A 19,697-nucleotide genomic window follows, 5' to 3' on the forward strand; every position below is an offset into this window, starting at 1 on the left:
TACATTTTCTTTTTTTTTAAATGAAGAGAGAATCTTTTTTTTTAGATTTTATTTATTTATTTATCTTTAGAGGGGAAAGGAGAGAGGGAGAGAAACATCAATGTATGGTTGCCTTTGGTGTGTCCCCTGCTGGGAGTTGGCCTGCAGGGAACCGGCCTGCAACCCAGGCATGTGCCCTGACTGGGAACCGAACCTCGATCCTCTGGTTCGCAGGCCTGTGCTCAATGCACTGAGCTACACCAGCCAGGGCTACAATGTACATTTTCATATACAGGCAGTGTCATATGTAGACATGACAAAGTAGATATGTGTCAAAGTAGATAAAACAATGATAAAAACAAAGACTTTATTATATGTTATTATAATAGACTATAACAATCAAATGATTTCAATAATTCAGCCTTTGCCATGATATGTATTAATGACAAAAATGAGATAAGTCCAGTAAAATCATTACTGGACTAAGTATTTGCAATTATAGATAAAGTAAGTCTATGTAGGTGTGTATGTATTACAAAAATAATAAACCTACTTAAGTAGAATTTAGTTACTATCAATATTAGGAACTCTGCTAAGTCATTCCTTTCAGTTTGCTGGAAAAACAAAGAAATAGATTTGTAGGCAAATACCATCATATTAATTGGTTGATATGAATTTCAGCTGTCATAAGCTATTTAATTGCATTTTGTTCATAGTACAAGGGAGGTTATAATGGCAAAAGTTTTCTTGTTCCAGCTACCTTACCTACCTTTGCCATGAGTATTCCACACACACACACAAACACTGCACCCAAAACCTTAGTGTATTTCTAATATTCAGTTTCCTCTGGTCCCTGCCATCTTTATAGTTAGATGAGAGAGCAAAAGTGTAAAAGAGTAGTAGAAACATGTAATTTTTTTACACTTATTTCACTGACATACTAAATGTGGAGTTGGTTTATGCAGGTGGCATAAAGTCTAGATTCTGTTACGTACAGCCCCTCCTCATTAAATATCTTCCTAAATAAGTCAAAAATGTTGAGTTCACTGAGTTTAGTCAATTGTATATAAAGTCCAAAAGTAGAACTGAGTCCCAAATTCTGTTTTAGAAAACACATGAGCAAATTATAATAACTATCCTGTTGGGTAACTATTAAATCTAGAAATGTTTGCCAGATGTGGGTATAGAAGGCTCTGAGTACCTCCATTAAATTTTGTCTTTGCTTTATTCTAACAAGTGGTTCATAGCCAAGATCAGTTATGAATAAGAACAGATCAAAGAGATTACAAATGAAAAGTGATTTTTAAGAAAGACGTCCCTTTATCCCCTTATATTTTTTCTCCTATAATAGGAAGACTTATTTTTGAGATTTTATAGTTGTCACAATGTAGACTATGTCATCATTTTTAAAGTGTCTTTTTTTAAAAGAGAAATTTAATAACTTTGAAACATTAAGAAACTCTTCTTTAATTGTATATGTGTTGTCATATTGCAGAACTGAGTAACCGTCCACTTTTTTCCTATAGTAGCTGAATTTAAAATACATGCTCTGTGTACTAATGATTGTTAAACAAAATGCAAGGCAATGGTGGAATACCATGATTATTTAAGAAAAAAGTGATGTTGATGTATTAGTGACATGATAAAATTTATTGCTTAGATGAAAAGAATGAATTGGGCATTTAAGATTTTTCTTAGCTATGCAGATTTTCTGTTGGGTTTGAAAACATCGGTTGATTTTAAATGCCCATTACAGGTATACTCAGTAGTCTGTTTTCATCTTTTTTTAAATCTTCCCAAAGAACAAATAAGAATGGTGTACCACAATCAAGTATAAGCTATTATTTTGTGACATAAAATACATTATATTACTTTTGCAGTAAGTGGTCACATAATACATGGTTAACTAATGTAGAATATAATCACCAATGAGCTGCCTATGATATATCCTTAAAATAAAATAACATAAGGAATTTTTTCCTTATATGGGTGTGTATATATATATATGTGTGTGTGTGTGTGTGTGTGTATGGAGATTTTGTTTTGTTAAACATCATTTCAAGGAATATATTATTTTTATAGAAAACTAATCTACTACAAAAAATATCTGGGAAAAGCACATGTCAATAGATTGATGCATATGACAGATTCTGAGCCACAGAAGCATAAATTCAATGAGTTTTAAATTTTTTTCAAGTATAGTTGATATTGTATCAGTTTCAGGTGTACAGCATAGCAATTAGGTATTTACATAACTTACAAAGTGATCCCTCCATAAGTGTGGTACCTGCCTGGCACCCTACACAGTTACGGTATTGACTGCATTCCCTGCGCTTCACTTTATCTACATCCTGTGCCTGTTTTGTAACTGCCAGCTTGTGCTTGTTAATCCCTCACAGAAGCTTAATAGAATGTGTAACCTTTATTGCACAAGTTTTTAGTGTATATAGCAACCACCGTGTCTTTGAGTGGTGATGCCATTTATTTTTATCTAAACTCTCCTCTTTCCCCTCTTATTACTTATACAATTTTATATATATTTTATTACATTATTCTTCATCAAAGGAGGCATACACATATGATGCTTTCCAAATTTTGTCTATTTTTTACAGTTTGTCAGTAAGTAGTCTTTCACTCATGCACAATTTGATTCCTAAGAGTCAATGAGCACCTTCTCTATTTACCTAAAATAGAGCGCATTGTGTATGCAGGGGCCATGAAGACAAAGCTCCTGTCCTCACGGAGCACATCCCTTTTGTTCATTTAACTCTCTTCCTACTCTTGATCAATTTTCCAATTCTTGATCAATTACTTCAATAACATCTAACTCTCATTTGTGAATTAAAACAAAAAGCAAAACTGCTAGGCAGAGTTATATAGTGGTCATGGTATATCTTTATGAAGGAAAATAAGAAAAGCACAAAATTTTAAATTTAGACTTAACACAATGAGAACATTTACCCGTAGAACTTTTTGATAATGCAAGTCCTTCAGTAAATTTCATTTATCTCATTCTTTATTAAAACTACTTCTCCCTAAGTACTATTAGATCCACAGGAAAAATGTTAAATATATTTCAGTTCTTTAATTGTTAATTCTAACAGTGTTGTCATATACTATTTTTCATTTCAGAGGCAAATATTTAGTCTGTAAGATAGGATAAATAGGCTTTTTGTAGACACTATCCTAGACACATAACAACAACTTATATCATTATTTTTGGAGCAAAATATTTCAAGATCTCAAAAATCAGCTTTCAAGTTTTAGAATTAAAAATTTTCCATTTAAAAAACCAACTCAGCTATCTTGCATCATTGGTCAGAGAGGAACATTCAGTTGCTGAGTTTTAGAACAAAGTATTCTGTATATATTCAATACATGTTATTAACTATATAGACATTTTAAAGTTTTATGTTAAAATATTTTGCACATGTGTGTATTATAACAGACACCTATCTGCAGACTATTTGGATTTAACAAATATTAATATCACCCCATGTCCTTTTGGGGCTTTTAATTTTGTTATTTTCAAAGGTTCTACTTGTCAATATCAGATTGTTTTAACTACCATAGTTTTTTTTTAAAGATTTTATTTATTTATCATTAGGGGGGAAGGGAAGGAGAGAAGTATTAATGTATGGTTGCCTCTCATGAGTCCCCTGCTGGGAACTGGCCTGCAACCCAGGCATGTGCCCTGACTGGGAATCGAACCACGATCGTGTGGTTCACAGGCCTGCGCTCAATCCGCTGAGCTACACCAGCCAGGGCCACAACTACCGTAGTTTTATAACAGGTCGTGAAGGAAATGATTACTACAAAAGTCAGGATAATCATTCTCTTTCCAGGGAGGAAGAAAAATATGATTATGAAGGTGAACATAAGTGACAGGCTTTTATTATTCTGAAAATGTTCTATTTCGTAAATTTGGTAGAGATAACAAAGAAGTTTGCTTTATCATTATTCTTTAAAATGTAAATATATGTATTACTCTCTGATCTCTGAAGTATGTATTATGTAACATATATATTATGTAAGAGACAAAAAGTCACCACAAAAAAACCAAAATATAATTAAGAATTATGAAAAGAGAGTTAATTGGACTAGTGACCAGTTTCACTTGTGTTAAATGCTTTGGCTGCTATAAAACTCAAATACTGTTAATAAACCATCAAACTTTCACGTTGTTTTTAAACAAAGCTAAAGTTTATCTTGTAACATTTTTTGTAAGAATGATTTATGAGATGTCTATTCCTTGAGTTCTTGTTCGAGATGATTTTATACTCAGTTTGGCTGAATGCAATATTCTTGCTAGGCATCATTCCATGGTGTGCTGGTATTAAATGTCACTACGGAGAAATCCGAGGTGAATTTGACTGTTTTTCTATTAGACAATTTGTTCTTTTGCCCCAATGGCCCACAATATGTCTTCTTTTCAAAGCCCGGAAGTTTATTAGGATGCACCGCAGTGTGGATTCATTCTGTGCCAGTTTTTCCGAGGACACAGTCTGGTGCACTTTGATCAGATGTTAGCCATTTTTATTTCTTAAAAATGTTCATGAATTTTTAAATGGCTTTTCTGTCTATTTTATTATGTTATTTCTTTTCTTTGGGAACAATAGTGATTCCTACGTTGCATTCCTTTACTTTGGTCCTCTGAAACTCTTAATCCACTTGATTTTGCTTGCTTTGTTCACTCCTGTGAGAAATGTGCAGCAGTCGCCTCATTTTGTTCTTTTGACACCTCAACATGCCCTTTTCCTCCACTTCCTTCCTCAGACAGTTCATGTTTTCATCTCCGGTCCTGCCACATCTTCTCTGATGTATCCTTCCCACATTTTCATGCTTGTATCTCTGCATGAAATTCTTGCTCTTATAAAATGATATCTTCATTGGTTTGTTCAGATTAGTGTGTCCAATTTTGATCTTGTCTGCAGCAACATCATTTTTCAGCTGTGTCCATATTTCATCTGCATTTTCTTGCATGTTTTTCTGATGTAACGTACTTGTAGATCTATTTCTTGTTTCTTTTGAATTGCACATCTTTGAATGAGTTTGACTTTTCAGGATAAATCATTTATAGACAGTAATGTTAGGCCAGAGCTACTTTCTCAGCAAGAACTTATTAACGATAAACAGTATTGGGTGTTATTCGATTGTTTTAACCCTGTATTTCTTTATAAAATTGCCAGGCAGGGAGAGTTTTTCATCTTTCCTCACCGACAGGCTGCTTCCCTACAAATACGCTTCCTACAGTTGGCCCCGTCTACTCTTCTGACCGCGAGAACAGGGGAGTATATTCCCTCATTCCAATGGCTCATAGAAGGTGTTGGTTGTGCCTCTCAGATCATTGCATTGAACTTTGGAAAAACATACTCTGGTCCTTTTAGCTGAGATCCCCAGTTACTGCTGTAATTCTCTGAATCTTTCTGCGTGTGTTGGGTTTTTATGTATTCAGTCATCCTTCCACATACATTGATATTGTGTCTTTATGGTTTTTTTTCTTATTGCTTTTGGGTGCTATCTAGAGGAAAAGCAGGGAAATTGTTTTACTGACCAACCAATGTAGAAATAAGAAGTACCCATGAAACTTTTGAGATAGGAACAGAAATACTGAGATATAAAAAAATGGGAAGTGTCCACTGGGAAGTTTAGTTGAAAACCTTTAACATACAGTTTATTTTAGGGGAAGGCTATACAAAAAAAGCTTACTGTGTTATAATAAATATTATTGAGAATTTGAGCTTCATTTTCTAAAGAATTAAGACTAATTTGAAGGACATTGCTTTAAAGATTACTTACCTTTTCACATTTGGAGGTGTTATCCTAATCAACTGTGATCTTCTTTGATTGGATTAGAGATTTGCTTTTACCCTACTTAGAAGCTAAGCTGGCCTATTACTGTTGCATGGATGCTGTCAAAATGTATGCGATTCCTAGGTGAGAGACAAAGGATTTTGCACTTAAGTCTATGGCAAGCAGCATAAGCATCCGCCAGTGTATTTTGGTTCCTCTTGGCCCCAAACCCTACGGGGACAACACAGTACTGCCCAGACGGACACTGCACATGCGCTAGGTTTTCATCAAAACCAAGAAAGATTGACTGTGGGGCATCTACCCCTTTTATAGCAAGTGCAGTAGGCCCCCCTTGTCCACAGGGGCTATGTTCCAAGGACCCTGGTAGATGCCTGAAACTGTGAGTGGTACCACACCCTATGTACAGTACGTTTTTTCCTATAAATACATCCACACATGCCTATATACGTATGTACAATAATGTTTAATTTATAGATTAAACACAGTGCAATAGTAAGAAACAATAAAAGAGGACAATTATAACTATAAAATAAAGGTTACTTGAGCACAAGCACTGCCATATCATGGTAAGTAGTTGATCTAATAACCAAGATGGCTATTAACTGTCCATTTGGTGGGTAGTGTATACAGTGTGGAGTGTGCTGTGCAGAGATTTTGTTAACGTCCAGGGTGGGACAGAGCAGGATAGGGCAAGATTTCATCACAGTACTCGGAATTTAAAACTTATGAACTGCTTATTTCTGGAATTTTCTCCTTAATATTTTTGGATTGTGGTTGACCATGGGTGACCAAACCACAGATAAATGGGGACTGCCGCAGTAAGTAAACCTCCTCTTTATCCAGGGGCAATGTTACTCCATTTCTTAGAGTTGTCCTGAGAGAGAGCCTAGGTGAAGAGCAAGCTTTGCAGACTTGGTGTACCCAGTGTGAAGTGTTCTTGTACATCACAACGGAGGACTGTCTCTCCTAACCTCCCCCCTCATCTTTCTCTCTCACTGTGTTCCTAAAACCCTCCACAAATGAGAACCATTGCCTTTATGTGATCTGAGATGTTTTATCAAACACAAGACCAACCACCAGTGTGTTCTCTTGCTACTGCTGTTCACTCATCAGAGTGGGCCCCAGGTTGACCAAACTCTCTTTTGTTATTATTCTTTTTTAAAAAACTATATCAAGAGCAGAGACTTGCATTTACTTTACATTTATCTGTCCATCCATCCATCCATCCATCCATCCAATCTCAGTGCTTGGCGCAACATCATTGTGAGTCACAGTAAGGAGCCTTCTGATTTAATGTATATATTTATGTATTTATTTCTATATTTACATTTCCCATTCCCATTTGTTCGCACCCATAGACAACTACTCTAATAACTTTGAGTCCACGCATATCCTTATAAAATATTGAATGTTGTTTTGTACAAGTATGTGTTCATTTTTAACTTTTTAAGTTTAAAATGATTTCAAAGTTATAGAAATATTGATGTGATAAAAAAGATTTGCCCTGGCTGGTGTAGGTCAGTGGATTGAGTGCAGGCCTGTGGACCAAACAACTGTGGTGTGATTCCCAGTCAGGGCACATGCCTGGGTTGCAGGCCAGTTCCCAGCAGGGGACACACCAGAGGCAGCCATACATTGATATTTCTCTCCCTCTCTCCTCCCCTTTCTCTCTAAAGATAAATAAATAAAATCTTTTAAAAAATATTTGCCATGTGCCCTTCACTCAGAGTCAGTTGTTAATATATTGTAACATTTGCTGTCTCTCTTTCTGTATTTGTTTGTTAATTTTTTATTAACTATTTTAAAATGAGTTGTAGACATTTCCTTTATTCCCAAATATTTCATATCTATTTCCTAAGGAGAAAAGAGAAACTCTTAGCCACAGTATAATTATCAAATTAGAAAATTTAACTCTGATGTACTTCTAACATTAATATATAGTCATATTCAGATTTTATCAGTTGTCCCAGCAGTGTTCTTTTATAACCTTTCCCCCTAATCCACTTTTCATCGCATTTAGTTGTGTCTCTTTAGTCTTGATTCTGGAACCGCTCCTTGGCCTTTTTGTTGCATGAGAGTATGTATGTGATTGTTGCTTATATATTTGATAAAGTGTTGCAGACATTCCTCCTTATCTTAATTTCTTTACTGTTTTAAAGATCCACCCATACTTACGTGTAGACATCTATCTTGTTTGCTGCTTCCAACGTCTATAAGTACTCCACAGTATGCATCTGACAAAGCTTACTTATCTATTCCCCAGTGACAGACACCTAGATTGTCTTCAAATCCTTGCTATCATAAATAATCCTGTCGTGAACATCTTCATACATGTTTCCTTTGGGAATATTTCTGGGATATATATCCAAGAGTAGGATTGCTGGGTCTTAATGTATCTGCCTATTTAATTTGACTCAGCACTGCTGAGTTGCTCTCCGGAACAGCTGCCCTGACCACAGGACAAAGATTGTGAGCTAAGATCCCAGTTTCTCTCCATCACTGCCAACACTTCGATCTAGGTAACATTCTAATTTTTGCCACTATGATGATTTTAAAGGGGCCTCTTGTTTATTCTCTCTGATCACTAATGAGTTTCACCTTTTTTATTCTCAAACTCTTTGACAGTAGAGTTTCCTCAGGAGGGGAAAAAGTCTTCCCCTGTTATACTTCTGAAAGAATATTAAAAGTATGTATGCTATTGTGTATTTTTCAGCTGATGTCTAAAATTTTTTATTTGACATCTAAGTAATTGCAAAGGATAGAATTTCTGGAGTAATGTATATGTTAGTATATGAAAACAAAGTTGTTGCATATCTCTTTTAAATCTAACCAAATGAATCTGAATGCCATAGCAACTTAGTAACTATCACCATGCTTTTAAAAAATACACAAACCTGTTCTTTTTTTATAGTAAAAACTTTTTTCATTTTTCCTTCTTTAACCCAATGCGTCTGCTTCTTCTATCCCTCCAGGAATATTACCCTAATGTATATTTTAATATTTTAATGCATTTAAATATATATTTTATGCTTAAAAGTATATTTAATTGTATCTAATGTCTCCATAACAAAGATATATGTAAACAGCAATTACATTTAAAATTTCCTGTAATCATAAAGAAAAATTTTTTCTGTATTACTTGTCCACTAAATAACAATAATTATTAGTTGATGATTGCTCAGAGAAGCTAATACATATAAATTTTAATAAATAACATAAAAGCAAAGTTTTTATAAAATGTATTTTTAATTAGATGCATTTTTGATAATGCCATTTATTTCTGTGTTTCTATAGAGGGAGGCAGAATTTCAGCATCAGTTCAGTTTCTTTATTTTGTTTCTGCAGATGACGATGCTTTGGTTACATAAGTAAGCAGATAAGATGAAAGGAGTTTATTATAGAAATATCACTCAGTTCTTTGAACTTCTTTGGAATTATTTGTCAAAAGATAACCATGGTAATTTATCATGAAAAAATATTTTTAACAACCCATCAACTGTTAATTTCATTTTATACTCAAATAAATTTGATAAAAGCAAAAAACTGCATGATAGTTTATTCAGTCGTTAACGTCATTCTCTTTCTCAAAACTGACACCAAAGGTTTCCAATTTCTCTTTTCTTGACATCCATGTTTTTATACCCCAACTATTGTAAAATTATGGATCGGCGAAAGATAAGTTTTCTTTTGTAAGTCGGAGAAATATGACTTCAAAAGAAGAAAGGAAAAAAGCGAAAATGTACTTTTTTTAAAAGAAAAGAATACGTAAGGAAGGTGATGACCTCAAATGGTTTTCTGAAAGCTCTCTGCTCCTCCCTACACCCGCCTCAGCAGGACGACAGGTTGTTCAAGAAGAGACTGCTGCTGGGAGGAGAGACTGGTGTTCAAGCTTGCGCCATTTGACAAGAATCAGAGTAGTAGTCACACATTAGGACCACCCTTTTAGAGAAATACACAATATGAAGTTCATCGAATTAAAAATGTGAACAAAGGAGGCTTTTGTAAGTTTGTAGCTGATTGTTCTGACAGCGCATGTTTCTAATTCAGCTAACTCTAAACTCCATCGCCATGTTCATAGAAGACCACAGAAGAAGGTCGACTCCAGTGTGTCGGTATCAAATGGAAAAACTAAATGTCGGTGTTCGTTGGAGGTGATTTGGCATTTTAGTATGAGGCTCTGGATATTTATATGCACTTCCTTTGCTTAGGTTGGTTCCTCTGCCTGAAATGCTTTTTCCTCCTTTCTGCCACCCACCCCCATATGAACATATTATATGTCCTCACTATAGCATTTTTACATTATATTTATGAAGGCCAATTTATTCGGTGTTCTAGACATACCTCAAATCTAATCCCTCCTCTCTATCCAGTGCTCTAATTCAGACCCACATCATTTTCCAGTTGGTAATGATCTTCCATCTGCTCTCCCTTGCTCCATTCTCTCCCCATTACCAGGCCCCCACCACACTAAAATGACCAGTCTAAAATACAGACCACATCCGTATTGTCCTATTCAGAAATCTTTAGTTCTTATACATGTATAATGCATTTATACTATGTATTAGTTCTTATAATATGTTTAGTTCTTAATAGCCAAATATATTAATACTTCATTTATTATCTTGTAATTATCTGTTTTCGACTACCTTTCTAAGTTTTTTCCAGCAACTACCCTCATCTACATTTTACTCTTGTCACATAAACCATTTATTTCCCTGAACACATATCATGGTGTACTTACTAGAATGTCGCAATGGAAACATTAATTTTTTTAGTAATATTCAACCTGAATTTCTGACTACTTGTGATGAAAGGCTAAAATTATTTGCATGCAGTGGGTATATCCTTTACAGAATAATTTTGGTTTAATGTTGAAATCTGTTTTTAGATCACATTGATAGAACTAGGCATGGCCATAGGACACATAAAAATAACAAAAAATGCTATGAAAAATGAAGGGAGGGAGGTGTTGGTAAAGAAAAACTTTATCTCCATAATCCTTAAATACATTAAAACTTTCCAAAATGCTTTGAAAACACACATACAAATGTACATTACCTATGTATTTAATTCTCGTTTATCAATATTAAAGAAAAGGATTTTTAAAAATATATTTTATTGATTATGCCATTACAGTTGTCCCATTCCCTTTGTGTTTGGCCCATAACCTGGAAGTCAGTGAGTTGTAACCATCTCCTATAATTCCCTTCTGATTCAGGACAGTGAATTAGTACGAACTCTAGCATGGTAAAAGACAGGTTCTACTAACAATTCCAACCCTAATTAGATGATCTTTAGTAGGTCTTTCTTCTTTACTAAATTTGTTTTTTTCATCTAAAAAAGTGAGCATTAATATATATTTTGTATCTGTTCAAGGAGAGCTGGTATCATGAGATACCATTTGAGATTATATGATAAATTTTAAGAGATTTAGAAGTATATTGTATCATTGAATTATTCCTTAATCTTTTTAACTTTAATCCTATATTTCCTTAGAGGATCTGGTCTATCATGTGGAAGGCATATGTTGATGAGACTAATACATGATCAAATAAGGAAATAAAGGATGTATTGGGGTTTGTTTGTTTTCTTTTTTCTTATTTCTTTTATGTTTCTTATGTTTCTTCCTTGTTAAAACAGTTTTGGTATGAACCATGATGGAATTGGAAATTCTTGTGGGACGAAAGGTCATGAAACAGCAAAGCTTATGGCAGCTCACATTACCGCAAATACCAATCCTTTTTCCTGGTCTTCCTGCAGTCGAGACTATATCACCAGCTTTCTGGAGTAAGTAATCTCTGGAGAGTGATGACGAATTTCTCTAGAAGTAAGCCATTGGTAGAAGCCTGATATGTAGTGCTTCGAATTTGTATAACGGGTAACTTTTATAGGGCCCAGTGAGATTTCAGGCTGTTCCCAGAATATTTTAATATATCATTGTGGCAAACTTTGTCCTTCACACTCATACAGAACTAGCTGAATAGATTAGAGGAACTGGAGCAAGAATTTAAGTGGGGTGGATAATGTGGGTGTTAGAAATGTTCAATAAATGGGAAGCAATGGTGTAATAAATGTAGATTTCCACAGTTTAATACAATATAGGTCAGACTTTAATTCTGGCATTATACATTTAATTTTGTTGGTGAGAAAAACCTGAATTCTATAAGAGTGTCATAGTATCTAATAGGAACAAACAACAACAAGAAAATGAAACACTGAAGAAATAAAAATTAAAAACGTCTTTGAAATTTTATTGACTCATCTTTTCTACAGTTTGGGACCTTCTTTGTTGGCCCTTTAATGTTTATTCCAAGAGTTTGATTAGTTAACTGTGAGGAATACAAATTAGCTAAAGTAAAATGATGTTTGGGCGAGCAGATGTTCTTCTGTGTCTCACCTGCCATGGGGCTTTCGTATTGAACTCTGAAAACCAGTGTACGAAGGTCTCACTTCCTGTGTGCCCTTGGGCAGGTGACTTCACCTTTATAATCTTCATTGACCTCATTTCCTAAATGAATTTAGGTAGTAATACATACATTGTCATGTTATTGTGTATATAATTATGTATAGTGCTAAAATGTGTTAAAAACTCTTAAGAGACATGCATTAAGTGAATATTATTTTAAATGTTATCAAGGTTTTAAGCTTGACAGCTCTCTCATTACCTTCAACAATTTTGTGCCATGTTTTCTTGGGGAGAAGAGGTTAAATACTCTGTGAAAAAGTGAGTCATACATAAAACACAGGCAAGTAACATTCTTTTTAAAAATTGCCTTTTCAAAGTACACACTAACATGATGATAGTGTAACATTTTAAACATTCAGATAGGTTATGTAGGGTAACATTGTTCATTTTAAAGTTTTGGTTTCTGCAAATGGCCTGATTATATTTCCAAAACTTAAAATTATATATTTTTAAAGAGCCTGAACAAGAGATTTACCTAATGCAATGCTTTAGTTAAAGATAAAAAGATCAATGTTTAAAATGGGCTCTTTTTAATTAACTAATATAACAGTGAAACTGAAGGAATTAGAAATTCACTTCAGAAGGTAGTTCTGCATTACCTAACAACTTTTAATCCTAGTAATAGATAATTATAACAATGTGCTTGCTTGGTGCCAAAGCGAGGTGAAAAGCTGTAAAGACAGACCAGAGAATTTGTTTGACATATTTTGGTAGTTTTTAACACAAAGCACTAGCAATATCATTTTCCAAGATGTTTTTAATGAGATCATAGTACCTAAATTTAAACATTGTTGAAAACCTGCTGTCCCCAGAAATCAAGCCAGCTCTACAATTTCTCCCTTGACTTGCTTGGCTCGTGTTGTTGTAATGGAATCTTAGTGCCTGTCACCAGAAAGACAAACTGTATAGCATGCTCCGTATTCCTGTGCAGTTTTAAAAGATTCCCTCCTCTCGTTCTGTTCAAGCACCATTTTCTTGCTCCTCCATCCCGTTTCTATGCAGAGCACATTTGCTAGGACCGTTTCTGTGTGCACAGTAAATACAAGGACCAATTTTCGTCTCTTGCCAGCACCTACCTAGTCGGAACAGTATTAAGGCTGAGATTATATGATAAATTTAAAGAGATTATGAAATATATTGTATCATCGAATTATTCCTTAGTATCTTTAATTTTAATTCTGAATTTCCTTAGAGGATCTATATGTTGATTAGACTAATGCATGATTAAAAGCAAATTCTAAAATTGCTGATAAAATACAGTTAAGAAATCACCACTGGTTTGGTGGGAAATGTAAAATGTTTATTAGTTCCAATAAAGTATTCCATTGAATTAATACGAAAAGCATTCTTTAAGCCTTGCAGGTGTGTTCGACCTGTACCCAGTGGCCACGTGGGGCCCTGGGTGGCCATGAATGTGGCCCAACACTAAATCATAAATTTACTTAAAACCTTTTTTTTTTGCTCATCAGTTTTCATTAGTGTTTGTGTATTTAGTGTGTGGCCCAAGACAACTCCTCTTCCTCCAGTGTGGCCCAGAGACACCAAAAGGCTGGACACCCCTGCGCCTCTTTGCATTTTGTATAAGTAAGCACAATTAGTGTTGACAGGGTTCTAATGAGCTTATATATCCTGCATTTTATATTTCTGTTGTGTATTCTCCTGGGGATACTCACACAACTAAAGCCATTTGTGAAAGATAAATATGAAAGGCAATGGGTAGAGATTTAGGGAAAATTTGTCTGTTTCCCTCCCTTCTTAATAATGAACTAAATAACTCTGATCATAATCTGGCCAAGTAATAAAGGTTTTTTAAACACAAGGCCTTTAAAAAGGTCAGTTCACTGGAGCACAAAGAGATAATAGTAACTTTCTTGAGTTTCTTTGTTCCTTTATATTAATGCAGTGGACTTAATTGCTTTAGCAGCTATGTGTGACATTTTCTCAAATCCAGTGATATTTTGATCAGGGATTGAGGTTACATTTATGTTTTATAGTTGGCTCAAAAAGACTCATAACATTTTATTTCAGTTTCTCCTCTCAAGAAAAAGAGATCTGCAAAGATGAATTGTTTAGGAACTGCAGCCCAGCCAACAAAATGCATACCTTTCTGTACTTCGTGACTGTATAGGCCAAAGATGATGGTGGATTTTAACAATGAGCTTTCTGTGATTTATAGATTCACTATTCACTATGTTCAGCTGAAAACCACTCCATGACCTTCAGATGCCAATATAGTAAAAAGCCTCTCGTGTCATTCTGAAACACTACATACTGCTGACCAGTCAGGAGGTGGTGTTTACCAACTCCCAATATTTTTTTTCAGATTTCTTAAAATCGGTGATTCAGTAAGTGGTTCATGAATCGCCCAGAAGCTGTCCTGATTAAGTAATAAAGAACCCATTTCCGTTAGAATGGACGTGTTATGCCAGCTTCTGATGTTTTCGAGGACAGCTTTGCAGGTAGTCCTTCCTATCTGCCTGCGGGACTGACTGATTTATTTACTCACTGAGAAGACAGAGAAAGGTGAACCTGGTACTGTGGCTCATTGTCACTGGTGACCATGGGCTGATTTTCCAGGCAGTGGAAGGCTGCCACAAGTCATTTAGGCCAGTTTTCCTTTTTCTTTTTTTTTAAATATGTATTTTTTTCTACTAAAAATACATGTAAATATGTATATTTAAATATGTATATTTCTACCAAATATGTATTTTTTCTTAGTGGTAGTACAGAGTAATTTCATATAGTTTTAAAAAATGCTGAGGCCTCTGTGAATGAACTCCCGCTCTATTTAAATTAAAGTCTGTTACATTATTTGAATTGTCAAAGACCCATAGCAGATCTCCTCCAGTTCCAAATTAAATAGGGACTGTGCATTTTCACAAAGGTGGAAGCTGAAAAAAGAAAGGCAATGTTGTGGTTGAAGGTGAACTAGTAAGAAAGGTGAGTGTAGAGCTACGAGAAAAGTGACATAGATGACCATGATGACCAAGGCACTCACATTTCTTCTATAGCAATTACCTTTGAAGGTCAATATCAATTATTAGACAGAAAACAGTTTTATAGATAGAACCTCTTTTTTACGTGAAACCTTTGGAACAGCTTAGAAAAACAGGTTTCTCCTCCTTCCATTTTTCTGACATGATTTGGGGACTTTTATCAAATCCATAAATATGTTTGTTAAGTCATAATTACATATGGAGAAAAACAGAGTGTGACTAAGTAAACCACTATTTAGTCCAGCGCTTCCATGTCAGAAACCTCAAGTTCAGCTGTGTCCAAGCACTCCTGTCTTTCCATGGGACACAAGAGTAAGGTCTGACTTAAAGTAACTCATGTTAGGGTATAATGTATTGTTAGTTTTGTGAAGACTGGTAGAGCAGTTTATGAGAACATCATAGATAAGATACTGGACTTGTAGATGATAACCATTTAATTCATTTCTGTTTCATTTAGGTGTATTAGCACAATTTTGTGGAAAACAGTATGACATGGCATTAAATGTTAACTTTTTGTTGTTGTTAAGAGACTGTTAAGATATGTAGAGTTACATAGAAATATAGACTCTGTCTTGTAGGTGGATGGTCTATATTGTATAATTGTTCAAGTGAAAAATAAATCTAAAATTACAGTTAGGGGTATATCCTCATGTGTTCTAGAAACGAAGCCAAGAGTGCATGGTTTGCACAGGGGTCTGTAAATTTTAGTTGAAGACTCGACTCTGGCTCGTGTTTCTATTTTCAAGGCTAACTTTTGAGCTATGTAAATAAGACTTCTCTAAATCAGAAGTAGACTACATAAAATATGACTTTGCTATCGTGCTGCAAGGATTTCTGTAAATGTAAGTATACTTGGATTTACTAAGAATTTCATAATCGAGGGAAAAGCATGTTCTCAAACTGATACACATTTTTTTTGCATCATCTTAGAAGCATAAACAAAAGTAGAGTCCACGAATTAATAATTATCTATATTGCTATAAATTTTCTAAAATATATATTACTGCTGGGGAAATAATCATAGTTTTACTTTTTTGTATACAGTTTTGCTCTGGACATATATATTTATGCTTAACAACATAAGTTGCATAAGCATCTCATAGATGGAAACTAGTGACAGTATCCTTCATTTCATTTATTAATGAGGGAGGTTTATGTTTTGTGAAGGGGAAATTCTCATGACACTAAGGCACAAACCATCTGTGTTTAAAAGGGTATTTTGATGAGAAAATTCGAGAAGACTATATATAATATCACTACTATTGATAGTGATATGCTATCAATAGCATATGCTATTGATAATATCACTACTATTGATAGTGATATGCTATCACTACTATTTGATAGTAGTAGCATAAACAACTGACCTCAGCACCATAAGAACTGTATAGTTATATCAATTAGCTAGAATCCTAGATTAAATAAAAATTACTCATAACTTCCATTTGGTTAAAAGAAAAAATATATAAGAAAATAACTCATAGCTAATATTTTTAAGAAAGGGAAAACATTTGTACCAAGACTCTTATATGAAATTATTCACGCCAACATAATTTGCAGTTTCCAGAAATTAGAAATAATTCAAATGCTCATTGATATTTGTGGCACAGTGTTAAATGGAATGTCAAAGAGCAAATACACAAACAGGCTATAATTATATGCACCAACATGGATATCTCACATTCCTAATACTGAATAGGTGAAAGAATAGAGTCACAAAAGAAAACCTGCAGTGTGACTCCTGTTTATGTAGAGTCCAAAAGCAGACAGGTGGATATTGGGAGGTAAAACTGCTAGGAAAAGGAAGGGCATTATTAATCAGAGTATTAGTTACTTCCTTAGGTGAAAGGAGGGGTGGGATTCAGATAGAGCACTTGGGAATTTTCTTAGGAAAAAAATAAAGAGAAACAGTCCCAAGGTTAAGTACACATCTCTTAGATCCCTGTCCTTGGCTCTCTACTCCAATATCTGTGATACTTCATGGGGGCACTTGATGACTTAGAAGCGTGGACAGATCCAGAATCACTACTTTCTAAGGGTTACTTTATAATTTATAATGGAGAGCTATAGATTGAGCTTACTTTAAATTGGCGGGAGAGTAGCTGACAACTTTTAGTAACATTTGCAAAAAGTATTTTTGTTGCTTAACCCTCAGTTAAGAATTAAAATGTGAAAATGACCCCATCTCCCAAATACTTCACACAAGGTTTTATTGTACAACATATACTAGATATGGTGACTAGGAGAAAAACATGTAGTCCGTTCTTCACCCAAAATGTGGAAACAATGTAAGTCAGCCCTGCCACGGACTTGCTTTCCCAGAACCATTAACAATAGGTAAGATGCTTGACTTGCAAATGGTAATTTGTGCAGATGTCACCAACCCATCTCAAAAGGCGTTGTTGATGCCATGTTCCTGACTATACGTGTTCATTTTTAAGGATCAGTGTGGTTTTTCACGTATGTCTTCTTTTATATGGTGTTTTATTCTTCTGTAAAAATATACTGGAAAAGGAAAATAATACATAGTAATAATTCCAAAAAACTGAAACAAAAACCCACTTCGGGATAAACTTTCTCGGAAGGGTTTGGCCATAGACAAGCAGAGTGCAGGGCGTCCTTCACTGTCTGGAGGCCCTTGCAGTGGTCTTCTCATTGGTGTCTTTAAAGAACATGAACCATCATGAGAAGACCATTAATACCTAAGAACAAGAGCTTTAAAGAAATAACTATTGTTGCTTTCTCCTGGATTACTCAATTTTCAGAGTGCCATCAGGAAAGAATGTTTTCCTCAGCATATTATTCTTAAACTTTTCTGGTCCATGTAATTTTCCCCCTAAATATTTTAGGTTAATTTTCTGTATTCCTAAGAAGTAATCATGTATGATAATTTTTCATAGATTTTTAGCTGGTGCCATTTCCGTGAATATATCTTACATACTTAGAAGAAGATATTTTATACTTTTTTATGCTATTGCCAAATATTTTTATTTGTAGAATCTTGTACTAAAGTACTTCAGTACTTAAATTTTCCTCATTGATTTATAGTAGTAAATTACTTAACTTGCTATTTTATTTTATTACATATTTAACTCCTTTCACCAAGACTTTTATAATTTTATTATAGAGAGGAAACTAATATTTTTGTTAATTAGGTAACTAAACAACTAATTCAGTAATCTTATGAATAATCCCTGTTATCAAAAATGGTACATCTTCTTTCATTTTACCTTTCACATTGATCTTTTCATCATTAACCTTAATATAAAATTTTGAATTTACTAATAGAATTATATTTGCCTAAAATTTGGATACCCATATAGATAACAGATATTTTATATTACAAAATAAAAAGAACTTTGCTATTTTTAAAATTGATTAAAAAAGAACTCTTTTACTGAAGTTCATGGCAATTTCTAAGAGCACAAAAACCCAAGAAATAAAAAGCATTCCATCATGAAACCTGGGTAGCCGAGGGTGAAAAATCAGCTGTTCTCTATTAGGTAGACAGAGACCGCGGGCAGCGCCGAGTGAAACGAGTGTAACAGGTAAAACCCCTCTGTGTTAGTACCACTCTTAATACTCCATTTAAATATTTTTATTGATGAAAAATTAATCGAGAAGGGCATAAATGAAAGGAAAATGTATAAAGAAGACAGTATTCTGTCCCTTGGGTCTTTCCCCTGCCCCCTTGGGTCTTTTAATCTGGCACTTTATGAATAGTGTGTTTCAATTTTTAAGAGGTATTAATTCGCTGCTGTGCAACTGTACACTTGTATATGACAAATTAACTTTTACATTTTAAGACTACGATAAAATTTTAAGCAAGTATGAAAGTCATTATTATGTATGGTTCTTTCTTATCTGTAAATGAAAATTTGTACTGTCCTAAATAATAGTTGAGGAACTTCTACTTGTGAAATTATTTTCCTTTGGCAAAGCAGATGGAAAAGATTTGGGGAAAAAAACACAAGTGCTGGCACAATTGACAGGAATGTTGGAAAAAATTTTTAAGTGTTGGCATAAGAATTCTTTAAAAATTCTAACTTACATGTGAAATGAAAGTAAAAAAGCATCTGTCCTATTTTATGCACACTGACTAAATAAAAGTGAACAATTATATTTAGCAAAGTATAAAGCTCTTTAAGCTAAGGTATTCTGTCTGGGTTTTGGCAACCTTTATGTTATTTGTTCCACTGAATTAAAATATTATGTTTGAGTGCAAGCACACTCTGAAAAGCAGAACTTATATAGAGAGAACATTCTCTTTCCTAACTCTGATGATCCTAGATGAAATATGAAATTTTTGAAAGACTAAACACTTGTAATATACTTGAGAGGAGAACTTTGGATCTTGGCCTCATCTGTCATTCAGCCCATTTATTATTGAAATATTTCAAGAACCTTTGGACATGTCATCTATTGTTCTGCCTAAGGTGGAA

At 34.3% G+C, this 19,697-nt stretch overlaps 1 protein-coding gene across 1 annotated transcript in view; it reads left to right on the forward strand.

Annotated features, from left to right (window-relative positions):
• Window positions 1–19,697, forward strand: part of ADAMTS6 (ADAM metallopeptidase with thrombospondin type 1 motif 6) — a 250,909-nt gene that overhangs the window by 112,163 nt on the left and 119,049 nt on the right. Inside the window, exon 10 of the mRNA XM_037062866.1 lies at window positions 11,434–11,580. Within this exon, the coding sequence (XP_036918761.1) occupies window positions 11,434–11,580 (147 nt within the window). The remainder of the gene's footprint in view (window positions 1–11,433; window positions 11,581–19,697) is intronic.

Source organism: Sturnira hondurensis, unplaced genomic scaffold (genome assembly GCF_014824575.4).
Source record: "Sturnira hondurensis isolate 20B ecotype Veracruz unplaced genomic scaffold, ASM1482457v3 Scaffold0014384, whole genome shotgun sequence".
NCBI classification, from domain to species: domain Eukaryota; kingdom Metazoa; phylum Chordata; class Mammalia; order Chiroptera; family Phyllostomidae; genus Sturnira; species Sturnira hondurensis.